The sequence below is a fragment of the Xiphophorus maculatus genome, chromosome 9, assembly GCF_002775205.1.
Source record: "Xiphophorus maculatus strain JP 163 A chromosome 9, X_maculatus-5.0-male, whole genome shotgun sequence".
NCBI lineage: Eukaryota > Metazoa > Chordata > Actinopteri > Cyprinodontiformes > Poeciliidae > Xiphophorus > Xiphophorus maculatus.
Window position 1 is genome coordinate 7,189,761 of NC_036451.1, and position 22,545 is coordinate 7,212,305.

The following is a 22,545-nucleotide window of genomic DNA, read 5'->3' on the forward strand; positions in this document are numbered from 1 at the left end:
AACTGACACAAGCCCAATTACATCACAGCTCTCTCCCCTAAGTGTTTCCTTCTTATTTTGATCCGGCCATTGTTTCATGAAAACCAGACCATACTCGAAATGTATGTATTGGCATCACAAATTTGTTTGTGTTTATTTGTTTTAAAGTTTCACACATAAGATCAATGCCACTTTGCGTGTTTTACACGGATTGTCCACTTGACAACGCAATAGAGTAACTGAAGCACCACAGAGCGTCGGCTCGTTAGTCGATTAAATGGATGAAAAGCCAAATATATCATGGACATTCATCTTACCATCACAACAGAATATCTTCTGATAAATTATTATTTCAGTTCAATCTAGTAGAGCAGTGTTTTCAAACTTTTTCAGGCTGAGGATCACATCACAATCATTTAACAAACACTCACAGACCATCTGACTTGAAATTGACCCACAATTACACAACCAACCTGAAATGGAAATATTACCGTAGTCTCTTGACTAATCTATAAGGGTGGTGCTGTTTTGTAAATGTGACTGGCTACAACAAAACCACGTACAAGTCTGTTTGGGGCATTTTGAGTTATTTTAAGATTCTTAAAGTGTGGACTCTTATGTTTTACAAATTTTGTCAAACACATTGAAATAAAAACAATAAGTTGCTTTACTACAAGTGTTGAGTGAATTAAATAATTTAGGGCTATTTGTAATTTAGAAGCATAATAAATGAAAAATAGACTTGAGTTCTGCACCATTAAATTATTTGCCCATTTCTATCAACTGTATTAATCTATTGTATTTATCTGCAGATTAAATTATTGTTCATTAAATAAAAATAACTGTTGACGTGTGGTAGAGCATTATAAGCAAATAAAGTCATAAAAGACAAAGAACAGTTCTTACCAACTGAGACTCATTCAAAATCAATCAATCAATCAATCAAATTTTATTTGTATAGCACATTTCAGCAGCAAGGCATTTCAAAGTGCTTTACATCATATCAAACACAGAAACACAATGCTAATCTATAAGGGTGTTGCTGTTTTATAAATGTTACTGGCCACAACAAAACCACAGGAAATACAGAAAAATGACACAACAGCAATAGCTTCTATTGGGGTAAAAATCACAGTGAAATGTTTTATTTGAATAAGCACATATTAAAAGAAGAATGAATAATATTTCACAATAATGAGCATAGAATTTAATATTCTTTCAGTTATTTTACAATTTCATTGTCATATTTTTATCCATTATTTATTAATGCAGTTTCTTGTTTTACAATGTAGTATTTATTTGTTTATTTTTCAGCATTCTGACGTTCCATAGTAGTTTACATATTTTTGTGATTACATGTCTACATCTTGCTCACTGAAAACTTTTACTCGCAGGTAGGCAGGGTCATCTGACCATCATTACACAGAACACGCATCGGCACAGAGCCAACACGTCTTTTACCCCTCACACAAAGAAATGTGAGATGATCCATATGTGGCGCATACATCTTAGTTTCAACACCAACTTTAAAGTAAATACCATGTGTACTCAATAATTCCTCGTTCACAGTGCAGGGTTCTGAAAAACAAAAAATTGTAAAATAGAATTAATTTTGTTCTATAAACTAAATACTTGCAAATATTAATATATTTACTTTTTAATATTTACAGACATTTTGAGGTTGTAGAATGATATTCTCATTGGATACTAGTCAATCAAAAATGATTGTGTTTTAAGTTTAGCAATTATTCTTTATTTTTTACTGTTCTCAAGTAGAGTTTCTTCTCATTCCTATGAAACACTTTTTATCATAATTTTGAAAATAAGATATTTAATTGTACATTTTCTAGATACTTTAAATGTACAGATTACTCAAGAATGTTAACCTTTAATTTTATTGTTTTAAACAATGTCAAAAGGATCTTGTAAAAAGTTAGTTATTTGCTTTGATATTATGCAATTGCACATTTTATTATTGTTGATCGCAGCTGGAAGAATCATAAGCAGCAGAGGTTTTTAAGTAAAGAAATAGCAGAAATATCACAGAATGCAAAATGAAATGTTCAAATTTAACTTACTCAGGCATCTCATGTTTCCTTTCCATACACCTTTGTCGCAGGTTTTGAATGGGTCACCATCCATAATGTACTTATTCTGACAGATATATTCAACTCTGTCACCAATTTGATGAATTGCATCTGATCTGATGAATAATTTGGTATCTCCATTTTCAAGAGTTGGTGGTGCTGAACAATGTGCAGCAGCTGAAAGAATGTGAACAATGAGAAAAAAGTAGTTTGAGATTGTGCTTTATTAAACTTATATCATTTAGGAACTATATTATTTGTTGTTTGCATCCTAACGGAAAGAGATTGATTGCTGCCAATGGCATTTAGTATAAAACTCTTTTATACATTTCTCTTATCTCCATCTACAAATACTACTAAGTTTTCTTTCAAACAAATTATATTGTTCATATATAAATGCTTCTTTACCTGCGGATAGATAGACTTGGTCCTGACCCAGAACTTTGTTTGGAAATTTCTTTTGGCCTCGTTTCTTTTTTTGCTCCATGTAGGGAATTACTGGTCAAAAAGCAAAAATCTGTACTGTCACTACCAGTATGCTGTGAAAAACCTGAAATTGTAGCTTCCCTTTGCCAAACATGCTAATGTCCAACCGTTGAGCACATAAGTGGACTTATGACCAGAAATAAATACCATGTGACCTAGCCTCCTGTCTGGTGTTGTCTAGTGTTTTTAAGCATGATGACCAGAGTGTCACTTAGTCAAATAAGTTATTTTAATTGTATTAGAGTGTAAATGCTGACACTTTAAATCAGCTTGGGTGTTAAATATTTTTAAAGAAGTGAAGTTTTTAGGTAATAAAAATTGTTCAGGAAGTAATTTACTTGTGCACTCAGGCGGTGGAGTGCTCCACTTTCCGTTTCCCAAACAGCTACTTGTTGAACTCCCTTGCATGACGTGGTCTTGTTGACGACAGTCAAATGACAATGTATCTCCTTTACTTATAGCATTGCCTTGTACAGATGAAGTGATGCGAACAGTACTGGGTATGTCTGGTATTCTGCATTTCTCTGCCAAAGAACAGAAGTTTACAACATCAGTGAAATATGTTATAACTCAGTGAAACTAAACACCAATTTTAACAGTAAAATCTTTTTTAAAACCAATGATTATAAATGTGTTCATTTAAACTTCTCATTTACCCAATAAACTTTTATTAAAATGCCAACAATGAGTGAGATTGTCAACTTCGGGTCAGAAAGGTTGTCAATCAAGGATTTTAACTCACAAATGTAAATGCTGCTTTACAACAATGCATGCAAATGGGATTATTTTCATAGAGGCATTGATTAATTTTAAACATGATAAAGTCAATAGAACCTTAAACACTATTTTTAAAATTAATTGATGTTAAAGGCATTGTACAAGTGGTTTGGTTCTGTGTTTGCAAGCTGCACCAAATAGGAAGTGAACACACCAGAGCAGTTTGGAAACGGGGCATCCCACTTCCCCGTGTCTAAACACTGAACTTCATCAGAACCCTCCATATCATACTCATCTCCACAAAAAAAAACTTAATTTATCTCCAGGATTCACTAGATTATTTTGGGATGCACTTCCAAAACGTCTCAGTCCGTCATCCAACAGCTCAACTTCACAAAGAAAACAACAAAAAAGAACAATATAGACACAAATGAGGTAAAACATAACAACTTTTTGCTGATTCAACAAATGCTTGGTGGAAATCTAATCACTAATCTAATAAATAAAATCATTATTTAAAAGCTCCAATTTTTATTCACATAGATAATCTTTGTCCTGTATTAAAATTTGTTTTTGAGCACAAAATGGAAAATCTCCAAGGAGGCAAATACTTTTTTTTTTTTTTTCCACATCACTTCAGATGAACGTACCAGAGCATGATGGGAAGGAAGCATTCCATTGGCCGGTTGGTAAGCATTCAATTTCCTTTGAGCCGTCCAGCTGATAATCAGGACCACAGAGAAAACGCAGCTTGTGTCCAGGTTTCATCGTTCCACAAGTCGGTGTTAGTCCAGATATATACAGATTAGGATCCAGTACACCAATTTCACAAGTGTTCACTGAAAGAAAAACAAGGAGTTAATAAAATAAGAGAATATGTCAGAAATTTAAATGATTAAAAAAGAAACCAGAAAATATCAGGATCTGGAATAGTTTCCCCCTTAGAACGGCCATTTAACAGCCGTGCATTGCCTTTTTGTCCAAGAATATTTCCATTACGTGAACACTAACAAATCCTTTTGTACCAAAGTACTTAACTGTACTGGTGTTATTTATATATTTTTTGGAAAATAAATATCTCACAATTTAGGGGAATTTACATAAATACTCAGGGATAATTTATATTGCAGTGTTTCCATTGGCTCTGGTTCTGATCTTAGATTAGTGTAACCCGGGTATAAATTTTAACTTCCATTCCCCCATTATCCGGTTTCTCCACTCCGTGTCCCATTTATCTCAAATCTCGCGATATCTTTAATGTAATGTCAGCGATTCTCGTGAGATTTCTACACAGCCAATCGCTGTTGGGAATCAGTGTCACATGTACCATCGCAGCCTATCTGCTAGGTATATTAGCAGGAGCGGGGAGGTATGAATCATTAGGACGCGTTGGGAGGAGCAGAGCGGCAGGTTAGTTGAGTGTTGTGTCATTCATCATTCACCTTAAATCTGTATGATGCTTACAATATGTGCTGAACTGTAGGAGCCAACTACTGAGAGCCATAAAGGAGGTGAAAAAAATCTGTTTGTGTGAGATAAAACTGCGGAGTTGGTGAGTGTTTCCGTGTGAGATTTAGCATTAGCTCGTTGTCACTGTTTGTTGGTGTAGCAGCTAAATGACTGACTGTTAACCCATTTGATGGACAATAAGGTGCCTTAAATATTTATTGAGCACTTGTTTAGATTTGTTTTTTTTTACATTTCATGTTAACTAATTTATATGGTGCATATTTATTGGATTTTTCATGGATGTAATTTATATTGAATTTTATAATTATTGAAAATGCATATTAACTGAAATGGACTGTTTTAGAATTATTTATAGTGCAAAGAGTGCCATTTAATGAATTTGTGTGCACACCATAATGTTTTGATTATTTATATATATATACTGAGAAAATGGTCCTGTTTATTATTCAGGCCAAGTTCGATGGCGAGCTAGAGCCCAAGAAAAGATTGCACTTCTGGTGCTGGAAGACTTCTGCTTCTCCAGCCAGGCTGGTAGGAGGCTCCTTGCAGCTAATGAATAATTTTGTCCCCACTCTGATCTGACTTTAGTCAGCTGATGACCTGCACTGCACCAAGCATTTTAATTGTAATCTGCTTGGGACCTCTAATCAACCCCAGCTTGGGGGTAGATGAACTGAAGGGTGTGGGTCCATTTATGTTGGAACTGTGGGATTGATACAATTTGTTTATTGTTTTGTTTGTCTTTTTTTGCACATTTTTATATGGCCATTTGGATGTTTCCACTGTTGTAAATATGTATATAATTTTTTCACACTATAAATACAAGGCACTCGCAAGTGCAACTTCTAGTCTGTCTGCTCCTTCATGAGTCGCACTTACCTTCTGTGAAAACTAGCCCATTGATCTTATTGGTCACAATTCATTTACATTTGTTGAAAATATAGTAAATTATCTTTACAAATATGCTACATTAGGCTGGCTGATTTGAAAAGATCTGACATGGAACTTGACGTAAAACAATGAACCAGAATATAATATACTTTGATCCCCAAGGGGAAATTGATTATTTGTTGAGAGCTTCTCCATCTTAGGTAATAAATACAAAGTTTGTAAAATATATATATACTGTACCTAAGAGTGATAAGTTGAAAATGACTAGATATAAATAAATAACAAGCAATCACATGCAATATATTAATCAATAAATAACCTATAAATGAGTGCAAGATAAGTATAAAATAACTAAGCTATTTCTTCCCCTCATGTAATGATTATCATAAGTATTTATAGTGTTTGATGCATACTAGATACAAAACTCTGTTCAGAGCCCAACTTTCCAATGTCCTGCCTTTTTCATAAAATTAAGTACAAAAGACAGTTAATAATAATAATGTGTGTGTAATGACTGACACAACATGCATTAATCTTTCATTGTAGTTAATGAAACAGTGGGTTTGGACCAAACAAGTTAAATAAACACTCTTTTAATAAGGGCAAAATAATATGTTTTAACATACTTCGGTGCAAGTGAACAGAATAAGAAGAATAATATCATTTACTTTATTATCGGTTGTTATTTAAATTGAAGAAATATACAAATAATAAAAAAAACATCCAAGATTACATAAAATGATTATTTTTTCTTGGATTTTTATGCACCACAAATCTGGAATAAGCTTCCTGTTCACTGTAGGAGTTCTCTCACAGTGAGCACTTTTAAAATAAGGTTGTTACTCTTACTCTATTGTTTTCTTTATTTTTACCTTTTTAATCTTAGTTTCATGCATGTTTCTAACTTCTAAATATAAGCAGATTGAGTCTGAAAGGTGCTATTTAAACAAAGTTGCCTTGCCTGAAGTAAAACTTTCTTTGTGTTTTCTATAACAATGGCTTTAAAACATGAATAAAGAGCAGTTTCTTACCGTTCTGTGACCAGGAAAATTCCACACTTACAAACGCCTGGAGAACCAGGAACATAAACCACAGAGGCTTCATTGCCTGTGTTGACTTGATGTTTTCTGAGGAAGTTTAATTAGGTTGCCCCATTTTTATTTCAGCTGCAGCTCAAAAGGGTGACATGGACAGCCCACATATACGTCACTGTTTTTCTTCTACCAAGATGAACCCACCACTCATTTAAAGTCTCACATCCTCACACATTTATCAAGACTTAAATTTATATATATTTTTAAAAACAGTTAGGTTAGTCTTCTCTGTTTAAATGTAACTTTTACCTTTAATTTACTGATTATTTCTAAGAATCTTCAGATTTTGTTTTGCTTATCAAATTTTGAAGGTCAGACTGGATTTGTTTACTATAAAACCAACGTTTCTGTCTGAACTGTTAGTTAATCATGTACATTTTTGTTTGCTTGCTTATCTTGTTCATGTTTATTTAAAATCCCCTGGCACCTTCACCTTGTTTTCATGAAGAACAGTGGAACACTGGACTCAGTATTGTGAAACTAAAGCAATTTAGTGGAAAGATGATGATCAATGTTTAAAGAACACTGTCTTGTGCAGTTTTATCAAACATAATTTTATATAGCTCTCTAGCAAATGCTGAGAAATGTATTACAATATATGGAAAATAAAAGTTTTGCTGATAAAAGTCATGCAAAAACTTGAATAGTCCAAGCTTAAAGTCCAGTGCTGACAGGAAACAAACCCTGAGCTCCCCTTTTTTGGTTCCACTCCTTCAGCAGGTGTCTTCTACAAAAAAGGCTAGATGCATCCATTTATAGGCCTTTTTTATGCACCTCTCATTCCACACAGCATAGCCAGCATTGGAGTTGAATCCAGAACCCTTTCTCTTCATTAACTAAGAGGGATCTTCCAGCCTAGACGGACAAATTCTCCTCAAAAAGTGCTAACAAACAAAAATGATAACCCAAGTCTCAGGCTGCGTTCACACTGCAGCACCAAGTGACCCAATTCTGATTTTTCTTTCGTTCTTTTCTTTTCTTCTTGCCTTCATGCAACTTGTATCTGATCTTGTTGTGACACCGGTCCGATTTTTTTCGAATGTGACCCAGACCACTTGGATATCCGATGCGTATCTGATCTTTTCAAATGTGACATGAATCCTAAAATGTTATTTATACTCGACAAATGTCACTATTCTGTGCCCTGATACGCACAAGCGAGAAGAAAAACAACAACTATGGCGAACAATAGTGAGGATTAAGTTGTTACTGTGCTGGTTCTGGTCGGACAACAACTTCAAAATCGCAAGCTGTTCTCCATTGTTAGCATCCATGTTTACTTCCGCAAACACTGAGCACTTCTTCTTCTTTATGGTAATTGGCAAAACACTGAACATACTCTCTATTATTATATTGTTATTGCGCCCTCTACTGCGTATGTGCGGCACTTTCAGGTCATTTGGAGGTCACACTACAGAACACATACAAGTCGTGACCACACCAAAAAAATCCCATTTGACAAAAAATTGGGTCACTTCGGGCTGCGGTGTGAATGTAGCCTTAGACTCTAAGCAGCTGAAACCCACAATAATTCCCTTCTAATGAAAAGTCAAGGACATAGTAATAATAAATCATCACTGATGTAAAAAATGTTTTGTAAATGTGACTGGCCACAACAAAACCACAGGAAATAAAAAAATAAATGACACAACAGCAACAGCTTCTATTGGGGTAAAAATCACAGTGAAATGTTTTATTTGAATAAGCACATATTAAAAGAAGAATGAATAATATTTCACAATAATGAGCATAGAATTTAATATTCTTTCAGTTATTTCACAATTTCATTGTCACATTTTTATCCATTATTTATTAATGTAGTTTCTTGTTTTACAATGTAGTATTTATTTGTTTATTTTTCAGCATTCTGACGTTCCACAGTAGTTTACATATTTTTGTAATTACATGTCTATATCTAGCTCACTGAAAACTTTTACTCGCAGGTAGGCAGGGTCATCTGACCATCATGACACTGAACACGCATCGGCACAGAGCCAACACGTCTTTTACCCCTCATACAAAGAAATGTGAGATGATCCAGATGTGGTGCATACATCTTAGTTTCAACACCAACTTTAAAGTAAATACCATGTGTACTCAATAATTCCTCGTTCACAGTGCAGGGTTCTGAAAAACAAAAAATTGTAAAATAGAATTAATTTTGTTCTATAAACTAAAACAATAAATACTTGCAAATATTAATATATTTACTTTTTAATATTTACAGACATTTTGAGAATGATATTCTCATTGGATACTAGTCAATCAAAAATGATTGTGTTTTAGTTTAGTTTAGTAATTATTCTTTATTTTTTTACTGTACTCAAGTAGAGTTTCTTCTCATTCCTATGAAACACGTTTTATCATAATTTTGAAAATAAGATATTTAATTGTACATTTTCTAGATACTTTAAATGTACAGATTACTCAAGAATGTTAACCTTTTATTTTTATTGTTTTAAACGATGTCAACAGGATCTTGTAAAAAGATAGTTATTTGCTTTGATATTATGCAATTGCACATTTTATTATTGTTGATCGCAGCTGGAAGAATCATAAGCAGGAGAGGTTTTTAAGTAAAGAACTGGAACAGCAGAAATATCACAGAATGCAAAATGAAATGTTCAAATTTAACTTACTCAGGCATCTCATGTTTCCTTTCCATACACCTTTGTCGCAGGTTTTAAATGGGTCACCATCCATAATGTACTTATTCTGACAGATATATTCAACTCTGTCACCAATTTGATGAACTGCATCTGATCTGATGAATAATTTGGTATCTCCATTTTCAAGAGTTGGTGGTGCTGAACAATGTGCAGCAGCTGAAAGAATTTGAACAATGAGAAAAAATTAGTTTGAGATTGTGCTTTATTAAACTTATATCATTTAGGAAATGTATTGCTTGTTGTTTGTATCCTAACATAAAAAAATTAATTGCTGCCCCTTGGATTTAAGCTAGAACACCACCGTGACTAGATTTCTCTTATCTCCATCTACAAGGAGTACAAAGAGTGACAATTTGTTTCCTTTTTATTACGTTATATTATTGTTTATACATAATTATTTCTCTGCCCAGAGTTTTAAAGTTGCTGCACGTAGGGAATTATCGGTCAAAAAGCAAAAATCTGTACTGTCACTACCAGTATGCTGTGAAAAACCTCAAATTGTAGCTTCCCTTTGCCAAAAATACTATTGTCCAACAGATAAGCACAAATGACCAGAGTGTCACTTAGTTAAATATGATATCTTAACTAAATGCATCACAGTGACACCTTGAATAGAGATAGTTAGGTTGAATAAATGTTCAAGAAAAGAGTAAGACAAGAAGTAATTTACTTGTGCACTCAGGCGGTGGAGAGCTCCACTTTCCGTTTCCCAAACAGCTACTTGTTGAACTCCCTTGCATGACGTGGTCTTGTTGACGACAGTCAAATGACAATGTATCTCCTTTACTTATAGCATTGCCTTGTACAGATGAAGTGATGCGAACAGTACTGGGTATGTCTGGTATTCTGCATTTTTCTGCCAAAGAACAGAAGTTTACAACATCAATGAAGTATGTTATAACTCAGTGAAACTAAATGCTAATTTTAACAGTATTTTTTTTAAACCAGTAATTATAAAGTTGTTAATTTAAATTCATCATTTACATTAATTATCACTTTTATGAAAATGACAAGAATGAGTGAGATTGTCAAATATGGGTCAAAAGTGTTGTTGATCAAAGATTTTGACCATCACAAATGTAAATGTTGCTTTACAACGATGCATGCAAATGGAATTATTTTGTTGTGGCATTGTGGATTAATTTGAAACATAATATGAAGTCAATAAAAGTTTAAAAACTATTTTTAAAATTAATTGATGTTAAAAGCATTCTATAAGTGGATTGGTTCTGTGTTTGCAAGCTGCACCAAATAGGAAGTGAACACACCAGAGCAGGTTGGAAACGGGGCATCCCACTTCCCCGTGTCTAAGCACTGAACTTCATCAGAACCCTCCATATCATACTCATCTTCACAAAAAAAACTTAATTTATCTCCAGGATTCACTAGATTATTTCGGGATGGGCTTCCAAAACGTCTCAGTCCGTCACTCAATGGGTAAACTTCACAAGGAATGCCTGAGAAAACCAGAGCAGATCAGATGAAACACAAGTTTTAACTAAAAACTCTGTTTAAATTTTATTAAACCTTTTAGTTCATAAGCAATAAAAAGTGCATCTGTCAAACTACCTGTCATTTTCTTGAAGCATCTGTGCTTCAAGTGCATCTGTCATTTTCTTGAAGCGATGTAAAAATAAAAAACTAAATTCAATTTTTCCTATTTTTAGCACCATTTCCTCTTACCTGGACATTTTTCAGATGTTTTCCACTTGCCATTCTCACATGTTGCGTTGCCTTCTGCATTGGCACCAGGCGCAGTGCAGGCATATTGGACCACTTCTCCTGCCAAGTATCTTTCATTAATCATGTCTGCTCTCACTGTCAGTCGGGGGTCACTGAACTGCTCACAAAAAGCTGAAACACATTAAGACAGTTTTGTGAGAATTTGCATCACAGAGGTTGTTTCAAAGGACGGCCACTCCTCTAAATCACTTGGAAGTCTTATTTTGGTTTGCTTACAGAGCCCTGTTCTTAATTGTAAATCATGTTATTACTCCAATTTCTCATTTGTTTTTACTCATTCTTCACACTGCAGTTCTTGCTGGATCTTTTTTATGAAAACTTCATATTTTTTTATGTTATTTGAGGGAAAGAAATGTATAAAGTGATATTCAGTGAACTAGAATATGCATTTTGATGAAGCTTGTTTTACAGACTAAATAAACTTTTTCAAAATAATCTTTAAGAAGGTATTAGAAATACCCTCATTTCTGTATTAAGATGTTTATTTGTCTGATGTAATGTTTCCATTCAATGTAAGTTTAAAATCATCTCAATTGAATACAACATAATTTGTTTCAGTGAGTGAATTGGGTTACTGAAATAAACAAACTTTTCAATAATACTCTGTTGAATAAGACTGCATGTTATGAACAATGGGTAACATAAAGGAGGGCATAATTTAGCCTTTTCTGCTAAGAAGAAAAACACTGAGCCAGTAACAGCTGAGTTTGCATTTTAGGTTTGAAAATAAGCTGAACCATTTTAAGCTACAATTTTAAAATGGGCTTTTAAAAAAAAAAAAAAATTATTTTCATTCAGCCTCTTTGCCGTTTCATACCTTTTGGTAGTTTGCCACCTCTGGATGGTGCCATCCAAACAGATGAAGCCTGTTTTATATGGAATGTGCTTCAGTTCATGCCAACCATTGAAATGTTTTTTATATGGCTGATAAACCACAAACTTAAAGTAATTTGCACATTTTAAAATTGCCAAAAATAGAGGTTTAATGAAAATAGAGGTTTCATGATTAATAATTACTGGCAGGAATCCAGTCAGACTTCTTTTGGTCCAATCAGATCATAATCTGTCATATATTTTGGTGTCATTTTACTAAACTATGGCTTAGTAAAATTTTCTACAAGTTTCATGTTTCTTAGATTTTATGTGCAGAAATAATGCAAATACTTGGTATGTACGCAATAACTAAAGATGGCGGGAATGAAATGGTTTGCTTACAAGTATCAAAGAGACGTAGAAAGGAAGGAAATTGTAACTCAGTCCTAAAACAATGCAATTAATAATATTTTGAGAACACTTTGAATGAAATGCACATACGGACACATGTGATGTTTCTTGTTTCCCATTTTCCAGCTCTGCATGTAATGGTGGCTTGTTCCTCCATCATATACTTGTCACGGCACTGATAAGTCACAGAGGAGCCATCCAAGTATTCCTTCTGGTATAAAATGGTGACAATTGCATTCTCAACTTTGGGTGGTGGGCCACAGTGTTCAGCAGTTGCTGCAAGACATAAAAATATGTAAAATTATTATTAAAATCTTTGTAAAATTTAATCATATGAGTATTTTAAAATGATCTGGATGTCTCACCACGGCAGATCGTTCTTGGAGTAAACTCATGATAATTCCATCTTCCATTTACACAAGTTAGTTCAGCAATCTCTCCAGTGTATCCTTTATTGCATTCAATTGTAGCACGTGTCCTTGAAACTGTCACTGTCACTTTTCCATTGGAAATTACAGGAGCCTCTCCACACAATGTCTTTGCTTTAAGACAGCATTGACAAAGCATACATGTTAATAATGCATTGTTACTGTAAGTAAGTAACAATAAGTAATGTTACTTATTTATTGTAAATAAATAACTGTAAATAATAGGAAAACATGTTTTCAGCTAATTTACTTTATAGAATAATTGAAAATAAAACATTACATGTCCAAAAATTGTGACTAATTTATAATGACCAAAAATTACACAAACTAGGTAGAGTCTGAAGTTTAACTAATTGGAAGCATTGCATTTAGTTAAATTCATAAGAGTAAAATTTTGTCTAAGAGAAAATAGAGTTTAATTACCTATACATGGATGAAGTTCGCCAAACACACCGCCTTCACATTTGGCATGACCCCACCAGCTTTTGGTAGGAAGTTTGAAATGTTCATTACAGGCGTAGTAAATTGTGCCTGTACTGGGTTCAACTGCAAATCCATTTCTAATTTCAGGTTTCTGGCAAAGTGCCACATCTGTTAATGATTCAGAAAAAAAAGTCATATTCCAGTTGCAGGGGTCAAAAGATAAATGCAACTAATATGTATCCATCTTCGAGGCCTGATTTTAAAAATGTCAATATCTCTCAGTTCCTCTTTTCCCAAGTTGTTTTTACCAGTTTATTCATAGCTTCTTCGTGTTCAAGTCAAGCTAATTTGTCTATTAACGACTTAAATATCCCCAAATCATCATGGAAGGATACTTGAATTAAGTCTATGCTGCTGTAACCAGATATTTAAATGAACTGTTTTGATGTCATACATTAAAATGATGTTTAATAAATGCTGGACTAATGAAAAAGTATTTTAAACATTTCTTACTTCTTCCTACTCCTTTTTGAGCATGTTAAGATTATTGTGGTACAAAGAAATATGTCATTTGCATTCCTTGTTTAAGTGTGTTATTTTACACAACCATCATGTTTGAAATAAATAAATAAAAATAAGGTTTTTTAAAACTTTCTTCAAATTCAAATGATTTTACATATTGACCCTTTGCACGTGACGTCACTCTCTTCGAGCTCGTCTCAGCTCCGCCATGGATGTCAAAACAGCTACTATGCTCCTGTAAAGCCTGTCAAAATCGTACATGAGGTGGCCTTATATTGCTTTTATTCGATTGATTTTGTAGTAAAAATTGTCACAGGTTGCTTGCGGTCGGCTGCACAAACAGACAATGATGAAAACCAAACTTGTCATTTAATTTTATAACGAGGAAAGATGCGGGGTGATGGAAAGCAGCTGTCAATCATAATGAGTGTCAGCCCTCGGTGTAAGCGCGGATTTGCACTTTTCTACAAGGTAAAAAGATTAACGTTCATATACTTTATAATTAAGTATGATTTGATAATGCAATATCAGATATTTCATTATGGCAAAGGTATGCGTTTAACCGTTAGTAACCATAGAAACAATCCCCCCCATCATGTAGCCTAGCATGTACGGAAAAAACTGGTTAGCATCTTGTCTTTTGTACGTTTTTATGGCTGCTCCGGTTTAAGGGTGTTAAACATAGTGACATAAATCATGCAAAATTCAGGCAAAGTAGGTAAATTTGATCAACACGTCAGGAGAGGGTCGGTTGGTTTGTAAGCTAGCTGTTTCAAGCTTCTGTAAATACCGCCGTCTATGAGCCCCAAACAGGTGTGTTACGTTCACAGACAAATTAGCTCGAAAAAATGAATAAACTGGCAAAAGCAACTTGCCAGTTTATTCATGTTGGGAAGACAACTCAAGTGCTCCGTTCAATACTCCTGATCGTCACTTCCGATGTACATCATGGCACTTCAAATTGAGTAAGTGGAGTTGTTGCAGAGGGTCAATATTTCCTTTAAGTGCCTTTCAAACCATGACAAGGTTCTCACAATAGTTCGCAAAACACAATTAAATTACTCACAGATGTTCTTACCTGGACATTGCTTTATCCCTTCCCAGACTCCTCGATTACAGGTGATGGTAACAGATTCCTGATTCCCTCTCAAACATTGGTATGTGAGTCGGTGATTGTTGGAGTAAGTTTCTCTACTACTGCTGGTAATTATGGCGTTTTCAATGTTGGGGTTTTCACACTGTCTCCCTGACAAAGAAAATAACATTAAACATGGAGTTTAAACAGCATGATATTTGCTAACAAAAAGATAATAAGGAAGAATCTAAATGCAAAAAATGTGAATAGAAATTTTGCTTGAGGAGCATTTGAAATTGTTGCAGTTATTCATTGATAAGGTTTATTTTTCAGCATTTTTTTCCTCCTTGTTTGAGATTTTTGCGTTGCTACTTTTAACTAATGATTTCATCAAAACATTTTTTCTAAATAATCTGGGGTATATAGAACATCAACAAGTATTTATTCAGTAGTGTATGTGTCCGAGTCCTAAAGTTTTTTTCAATATCTATTTTTTATTCCATATCATAATAAATATAATTTTTTTGCTTCTACTTGGCAAAGAAGTTGAGTTTAAAAAGGGTAACCTCTAATGTTGGTGTTTTATGCTTAATTTCTTTACTCTAAGCAAGAAGAAAAGATGCCAAGTTGCTTTGTGTTCAGGTTGTTTGTTTTTTGAGATTTGACTCGACCTTCCAGATAACCCTGTCACAAAATGATCCACAGAAGGACTTCTCTCTCTTTAATGGAAGTGGATAAACCACCTTCTTTTTAAAAGTAAAGAGGATAATTTACAATTTTTTTTTTCAAGATTATGAAGTATTTCATGTAAAGTGGCCAGGTAAATAAAATGAAAATATAGTTTTACAGTAAAACAACAAAAGACCATTTAAAGTGAACAGTACCACGACAAAGTGGTTTCGGTGTCCATCCGTCTCTGGTACACGTCGCTGTTCTGTCTGAACTTGCAGGATCGTAGTTGTAGTTACAGTCATACCATACTCTGTCACCTAATTTGTTTTTGCCCCAAGCGTTAACAGAACGATACAAATGTGCTTCTTGTATGTATCGTGGGCATGTAACCTCTGGAGTGGGAAAAAAATACATTTTCTATTCAAAAAGTCGAAATCAACAGTATAAATCATACATAGGACTAATGGAACATTAGCACAAATACTTTTTAACTGAATAATCAATTGATGACATTTGGGCTTTTAATACCTTGGCATATCGGATCCGTATTCCAGTCTCCATTGATTCCACATGTAACATCAGCCACCGTTGTTTGCGTGTCCAGAATCCAGTGATTCTCCCCACATGTGACTCTCACTGTTTCTCCAGGTAAAAACATGTTTTTGTATGGAGGGTCGTGGGTTGTCCCAGGGATTGATGCCAGATTCAGTTCACATTTAATTACTGGAATCATTGAACATATATTATTATTTTTCAGTTTGTTAGAAAGGGATGCACTTCATATGTGTACCTCAGACTTTACTCCTCTGTTCAATCAAGTCATTTGTTGTTGTTACTGTAATCATACTCACCTTTACATGCAGGTGTGGGACTCCAGTCTGCTTTTCCTGCAAATTTTGTGCATCTTGGAGTTCTCTCATCAGCCCGTTTATAAGAATGATCACATCTAAAATCTAAGATTTCTTGTTCTTTGTACTCCTGAGCGGCACCAAGCACACGGCCATGTTCAATCTGAGGGACGGAACATCTTATTGCTGTTGATATCAAGCACAAGTGTTATTAGTGCAATTTTAATGGAAAGGTAGACTGATAATTATGCCTTTCAATCAGTTTGAGATTTGATTGGCTTATTTTTAAAACATATTAAGAAGGTATGTAGGGAGGTGCTATATAAAATCAACTTTTTTGAGTGTTGTATTATGTTGTAATTCAGTCAACAAAACATACACAAGGTGTTGCTTTTATTCTTTTAATAAAAAGAATAAGAAATCCTTGAATCTGCCATGGCAGCCATTCCAGGGCGCTTGCACTCCAGCTTTCACTTAACAGACCTCCTGTCCCTCGCTTCTTCCCCACTCAGCTCCTCCAGACTAGCGGCAGCAGCAATTGACAAACACCCAGTAGAATTGTGAGTCTGCTGAGCACAAAATATGAACTACCTCTCAATCGAACGCTCCTAAGAACGGCTGTAAAAGCAATTAAGGCTAAGATTGTTGTGATGATGTGCTGAAAGCGAATGTCGGAAAGATTAGAAGGTTCTTAAAGACAAGGGGGCCAATTTCAAGGCATCAAATTGTGAAATTACATTTCTTTTAAGTTTTGATTGGTACATACAACTTTTTTATAACAATTGAAGGCAACAGTTTGTTGATGGTACTATACAATTGCATGTTTTGCCTGGAAAAATAATCCCTTCATTTAATAAATGGTATCAAATATATTTCAAAGTAATAAAATATATTATTTAAGTCTTGAATTTTGCTTTTATCTGTTATAAACTTACGCGGTTAAAACATATCTTGAATAACGCTATATTCAAAAGAAAGTTTTTAACATATTTGGTAATATTTAGTTTTGATATCTTGTTATACCTTTGCATTTTGGAGGCTGGCCACTCCACTCTCCATCATCCTTGCAATAAATCTCTTGTGACCCATACAAGATTTCAGCACTTGACTTGCAGCTAAACCGAACAACATTGCCAGAGGTGGCTTCTTCTGCACCCCCTAAAATCTGTACGTTATTGTCTGCATGAACGACTGGACATTTCGTGGCTGGAATGACAAAAATTGAAACACAAGACAAGGAAAGCTTAATACACATAGCGATCCAAAATAAATACATAAAATAAAAAGAAAAGCTATAGAAATGCCAAAATAGATTTGAATAGCATTACATAAAAAAACAAAATATTACAATCTTATAATTCATGCATCAATTGCATCAGAGATCAGGCAAACCATTTCTTTGTGAGACTCTACACTGCAAAAACACAAAATCTTACTAAATAATCAAAATAAGACAAAACTAACTTACAAGTAACTTTTTAGGAAGATACATAGGAGCTTGTTTTAAGTCAATAATTCCATAACATTGATGAAAAAGTACTGCCACAGGCAAGTTATTTTGCTTACAGGAAAAATGTCTTGTTATAAGTAAAATAATCTGACAGTGCACTAGAAACATATCAAAAATGGTTGGTAAGACTTTTGCAGTGTAACAAAAAGTACAGTAAATAATAATGTATTCCATTCTGATTTAAAGGTTTTAAATGCTGCCTAATTTTGTTTAGTACTAATCAGTAGCTATGTTTCTATTCGAAATGTGTGCAAAGGAACACAATTAAAATCACGTGAATAAGTTTGTTCACACGATAAGCCATCGAAAAACATGCTGCGCTAAGATCCTCAACTACTTCCTGCAGTATTCGTCTTCATGGTTTGTACCAGTGATAACATCCTGTTGCTGAAAATGTGACTTGTGTGATGCGACAAAAGGGTTTATCCATTACAGTTTTGTGAAATAAACCAAATTTGATATGGCCAAAAAAAACAACCTCCTCATCCTAATGCCAAAACTTTTTAATGAAAAAGATTTTTTTTTTCAAAAAATGTTTCCATTAAACAAAATTTAAGCTAATTTATTCTCAAAATGTCAAATTGCGCAATTATATGTTCAATGGAGAAGCAGCTACTGGTCACTCCCTCACATCATAAGTATATTTAGGGTGTTTCATCTTTGACAAGCAGTTTGAAAACATAGGCAATTGAATAGACTCAAACTGCTTTACTACAGACGGAGAAATCTTTTTTTTTTTTTCTAAAGGAAAGTGGCGTCCTTATTCATATCCACAAAAAATTAACTTCATATTCAACTCATACCTTCACACACTGGAATCTTGCCATCCCAGCCTTCTGCCAAACAGCGCCTGCGGCTTGACCGACTCACCATCTGATAACTGTAAAATGTTTTTCATGAAAGTAGTAAGAATGCTCATAATAAAACTCACAAAGAGAAAGGAACTTTTTTTTTTTTTATCTTATCATACCCTGGGTTGCACTCGTAAACAATTTGAGATCCAAACACATAATCGTCTCCGACCTCAAGTCGGAAATCTGCAAATTGTGCATCTCCAGGATGTCCGCAGGATTTCGCTTAAAATATTGGGATAAGAACAAAACGTGTAAATATTCAGTAGTGGAAAATAAAGTAAGATAAAAATGGCAGAATGAATGGAAAAACTTTTTAAACTTACGTTCACATTTAGGGCTAGAAGACTTCCAGGTCCCCTCACTACAGATCATCTTGAAAAAGCCACTATACCCAACATTGCAGGGAACTCTGACTTGTTTTCCTCCGCCATAAGTGGCATCCAAACCACTTATGTCAAAATTTTGATCAAAGTGACGGCTGTTAATAAACTGTTCACGTGTACAGTCTGTGACGGCAACAAACAAATTCAGTGGGTTTATAGCAATAACAAATCATCAAACGATAAATGCAAAATACTTTAAAATTGAAAAGGATGAGCGGAACTACTAGGACTTACCTTGGCATTTTACAGAAGTCATTAATTGCGACCACAGCAGTAGGACGCAGCTTCTCGTTATCATGTGCATTTTAACCTTCTACTCTGAAGCACCAAACAGAGCAAGGCACCAAAGACAGCTACACTGTTATACAGAGAAGGGGCTGTGGATTTCACAAGAGGGAGAGAGAAAAGAAGATTGCTCAATGATTGCACAAGTGGGTTCAGCCTCCAATCCCTAAATCACAGATAGCGGAAAAAAGGAAGTGACCAAAAACAGCCCCTTAAATCATGCACCAGCTCCTCAATATACAAAGAGAGAAAAAAAGAATCTATATATTTTCAAAAATAGGTTTGGATTAAAAACCTGGGAATGGTTAAGCAAATGTGATATCAAATCAACAGTATTTAAATAGTAGTCCTACTGTACATAACTGCACGCCCCGGTTTGGTCATTTTTTCATCAATAAATCTGGGGTAAAAAAAAACAAACATGTATTCCTGTAAAGTTTTGTTTGTATTGTTTTCTACTTTTCTGGTAATCATTTGCAGGAATCAATTAAGCAAACAAAACTCACTGCATTTCCCAAACTAGTTCAATAGATTTCATTCAAAGTAAATCAGATTTAATTTAGGCGAAAATAAGTTTTTCTTATATATTTAAAAGCAATATCATCAGACTTGAAAATATAGTTTCAAATGCACCTGAGTTGTGCTTTAGAGAAATTAAGAACTGCCATAGAAAAAGTTTGCAAACAAACAGAAGATTGACTGTGTGACCTGAGTTTAAAAACAAATAAAACCAAATGTTCATGTTGAGCAATGCAGAATTTACCTATCTTTCTCAATACTTGATGTCATTTGTACAACTTCTTTGAACTAAACGGAACAACACCTTGTTACTTAAAAAACTACTCACACGAAAACAAATTTCTAAAACAGATATGGCTCAGAATTGCATCAAAAAACTCATTGTATATGAAATCCCAAGGAGCTCTGCAAGCCAGGAAATCATTTCTGAGAAAAGAAATACTAACTTGCAAACAGTATGTATTTTCCTCTGACATCCATTTGCCTGTAATATAGTTTGGTCTCGTCTTTTATTCACAACATATTTTATTTAGTTGAGTTAATTAGTGGTTTTCCTTGACAGTGGACTGGAAATAGACGTGTGTTTTGCAAACGGCCTTACCTCAGTTGCTGCTGACAATGCAGAAAGAAAAAGTGGAATGTGGGGTCATGCTTGCCTAACAATGGTCTGCAAGGACTGCAAAACTCGTATCAAGCAAATGTTTTACATTTCAGCATGGGAATATTTACAAAATGTTAAATACGTCTCATTGTGAACAGATTAGTCATGAGTTTGAAACAGGCTGAGAAGACTCCCTTTTATTTTTCTTGCTCAAGTTATATTTGTTTTAATTTGTTGCCAGATGCACACAAATCCACACCTACTACAATCTGAACAAGATTAGAACAAAAGGCTTTCATAATTACATTAATCTAAAATAACTTGACTTGTTTAAGCTTTACAAATAATTGTGCTCCTGTTCTTTTCTTGGTCAGAATATTTTCGTTACATTTCTGCCTCCAGCCAGTCTTACGCAATCCAGGCTTTGTTTATTGAAGTCAAATTTTTTGGCTAGTTTATGTTGAGTTGTGACCAACTCTGTGCAAGTTTCCTGAACCAAACTCTGAGGACTCAGATAAAAAGAGTATGATGAGAGTTTGAGCAAACAGGCAGCAAAAGATGGACTGACAGACCAGAAAAGACATTGTGACAGAGGTGATGTCTCATTTTTAGGACTAATTAACCTGTGGATTTAGCTGGATTGACTTGTTTACTGTAAGTTTTGTTCTTGCTCATCATGTAAACTTTTAAAATTAATTACATTTTAAACTTTTTAAATTCAGTCCCAGTAGAGATGCCGCCAGCCAGTCTGAGAGGGACTGCGTGTCGAGATATTCCCTAACAGCAGCGTCAGAGATGGAAGAGTGACAACTACACCTGCTGAAGTCCAAATTCAGTTCCCAAAGAGAAGTGACACCATAAACTGATTTGAGACCAGAGTAAAAACACTTTTCATCAGTTTTATTGGTGGCCAGAGACGATGGATCCGAGGTAGAACATTACAAATCTTCTTTTCTTACTTTCTTTTTTCACATATGTATTTGTAGTTATGTGGACATTTTATCTTTAAATGTCTACAAGCAATTAATAGAGTATGTCTGCAAAGTGCTGGAAGTTCATGTCTTGTTTAATCTGTTAAAGAAAAATAGTTTTTCACTGTTTTTTACGTCATCACCACAAACTATGTACACATTTCAAAAACTAACTCCATCAAGACTCACTGGTTTTACTGGATGAACAGCGACACCCTGAGGAGGTTAACAGATGTTACACCACATCACAGAATTAAAGACAAATATATATATATATATATATATTATTCTGTTTTGTACCTATATCTGCATCACTGCTGTGCATTTAGATCAATAAATGTATTGACTTTCTTTATTTTTCCTTTTTCTTAATCACAGAGATAATTTCTGGGACACAGACATCCAAAATATCATTACATGTGCCGATTGGTTATGTGAATGTACTTGTGAAATACTTTAATAATCTATAATAGTTATCTCCATAACTAATAGTAGAAGATGGTTCAAGAGTGAGATTAATTTTCACTCGGAGAATTATATGTCTGTCCCAGTAAATAAGAAACAAAAACTAATATTTACAGCTGAGGTCAAGCAAACTTATTGTGTGAATCAATGTACTCTGTAAACGACTTCGTCACTAAAGTGTTTCTGTAATATGTCAGTCCAATATTATACTTTCACTGTTTCAACTATTACTGGAGATTTGTTAAAAATGTGAGACAGATGAAATTATTGCAATATGGAGGAACACAAAAGTGCATTTTTTTGTTTTTTTTACAAGTTTTGTGAAAGAAATCAGTTGAAAACAATGTTTACGAGCCAGTCTATTTAAAAATACAACTGTAAGGTTGAAACAGAGGATGGATTTCTTCCTGTACCCTTAACACTCAATCCCACAGGAACTGACAGTGCAACATGTATGCATTTACTGAAAGCCTGGCTAAAAATATTCACCTGCAGCACAGGATGAATTATTAATGAAAATTACAACATTTCTGGGAATACTGCACTCTCTGTATTCCAGATTTGTTTTAATTTTCCAGTAAAAGTAAGATCCACTGTTTATTCATAAGGGTCACCATATTATTGTTACC

General features: G+C 34.3%; 1 protein-coding gene across 1 annotated transcript; it reads right to left on the bottom strand.

Moving 5' to 3' along the window:
* Positions 1-1,091: 1,091 nt before the first annotated feature.
* On the bottom strand, positions 1,092-19,447 carry cfh (complement factor H). The gene is made up of 23 exons (XM_023339785.1): positions 19,310-19,447; positions 19,016-19,198; positions 18,809-18,914; positions 18,642-18,718; positions 17,352-17,534; positions 16,332-16,514; positions 16,009-16,203; positions 15,693-15,872; positions 14,812-14,979; positions 13,212-13,379; positions 12,726-12,902; positions 12,451-12,636; positions 11,077-11,247; positions 10,662-10,850; positions 10,064-10,249; positions 9,364-9,549; positions 8,662-8,851; positions 6,662-6,765; positions 3,920-4,108; positions 2,891-3,076; positions 2,475-2,564; positions 2,058-2,243; positions 1,092-1,557 (listed from the first exon to the last, which is right to left on the bottom strand). Exons 1-23 carry the CDS (start codon positions 19,377-19,379, stop codon positions 1,364-1,366), a joined length of 3,747 nt encoding a protein of 1,248 aa, XP_023195553.1. The 5' UTR covers positions 19,380-19,447; the 3' UTR covers positions 1,092-1,363.
* Positions 19,448-22,545: the final 3,098 nt, after the last annotated feature.

Coding starts and splice junctions, on each gene's coding strand:
- cfh (XM_023339785.1), bottom strand. CDS start 19,379: ATGCACATGATAACGAGAAGCTGCGTCCTACTGCTGTGGTCGCAATTA. Junction 15,873..16,008: donor TACGGATCCGATATGCCAAG/GTATTAAAAGCC, acceptor TTCCCACTCCAG/AGGTTACATGCCCACGATAC. Junction 9,550..10,063: donor TCCACCGCCTGAGTGCACAA/GTAAATTACTTC, acceptor AAATTCTTTCAG/CTGCTGCACATTGTTCAGCA.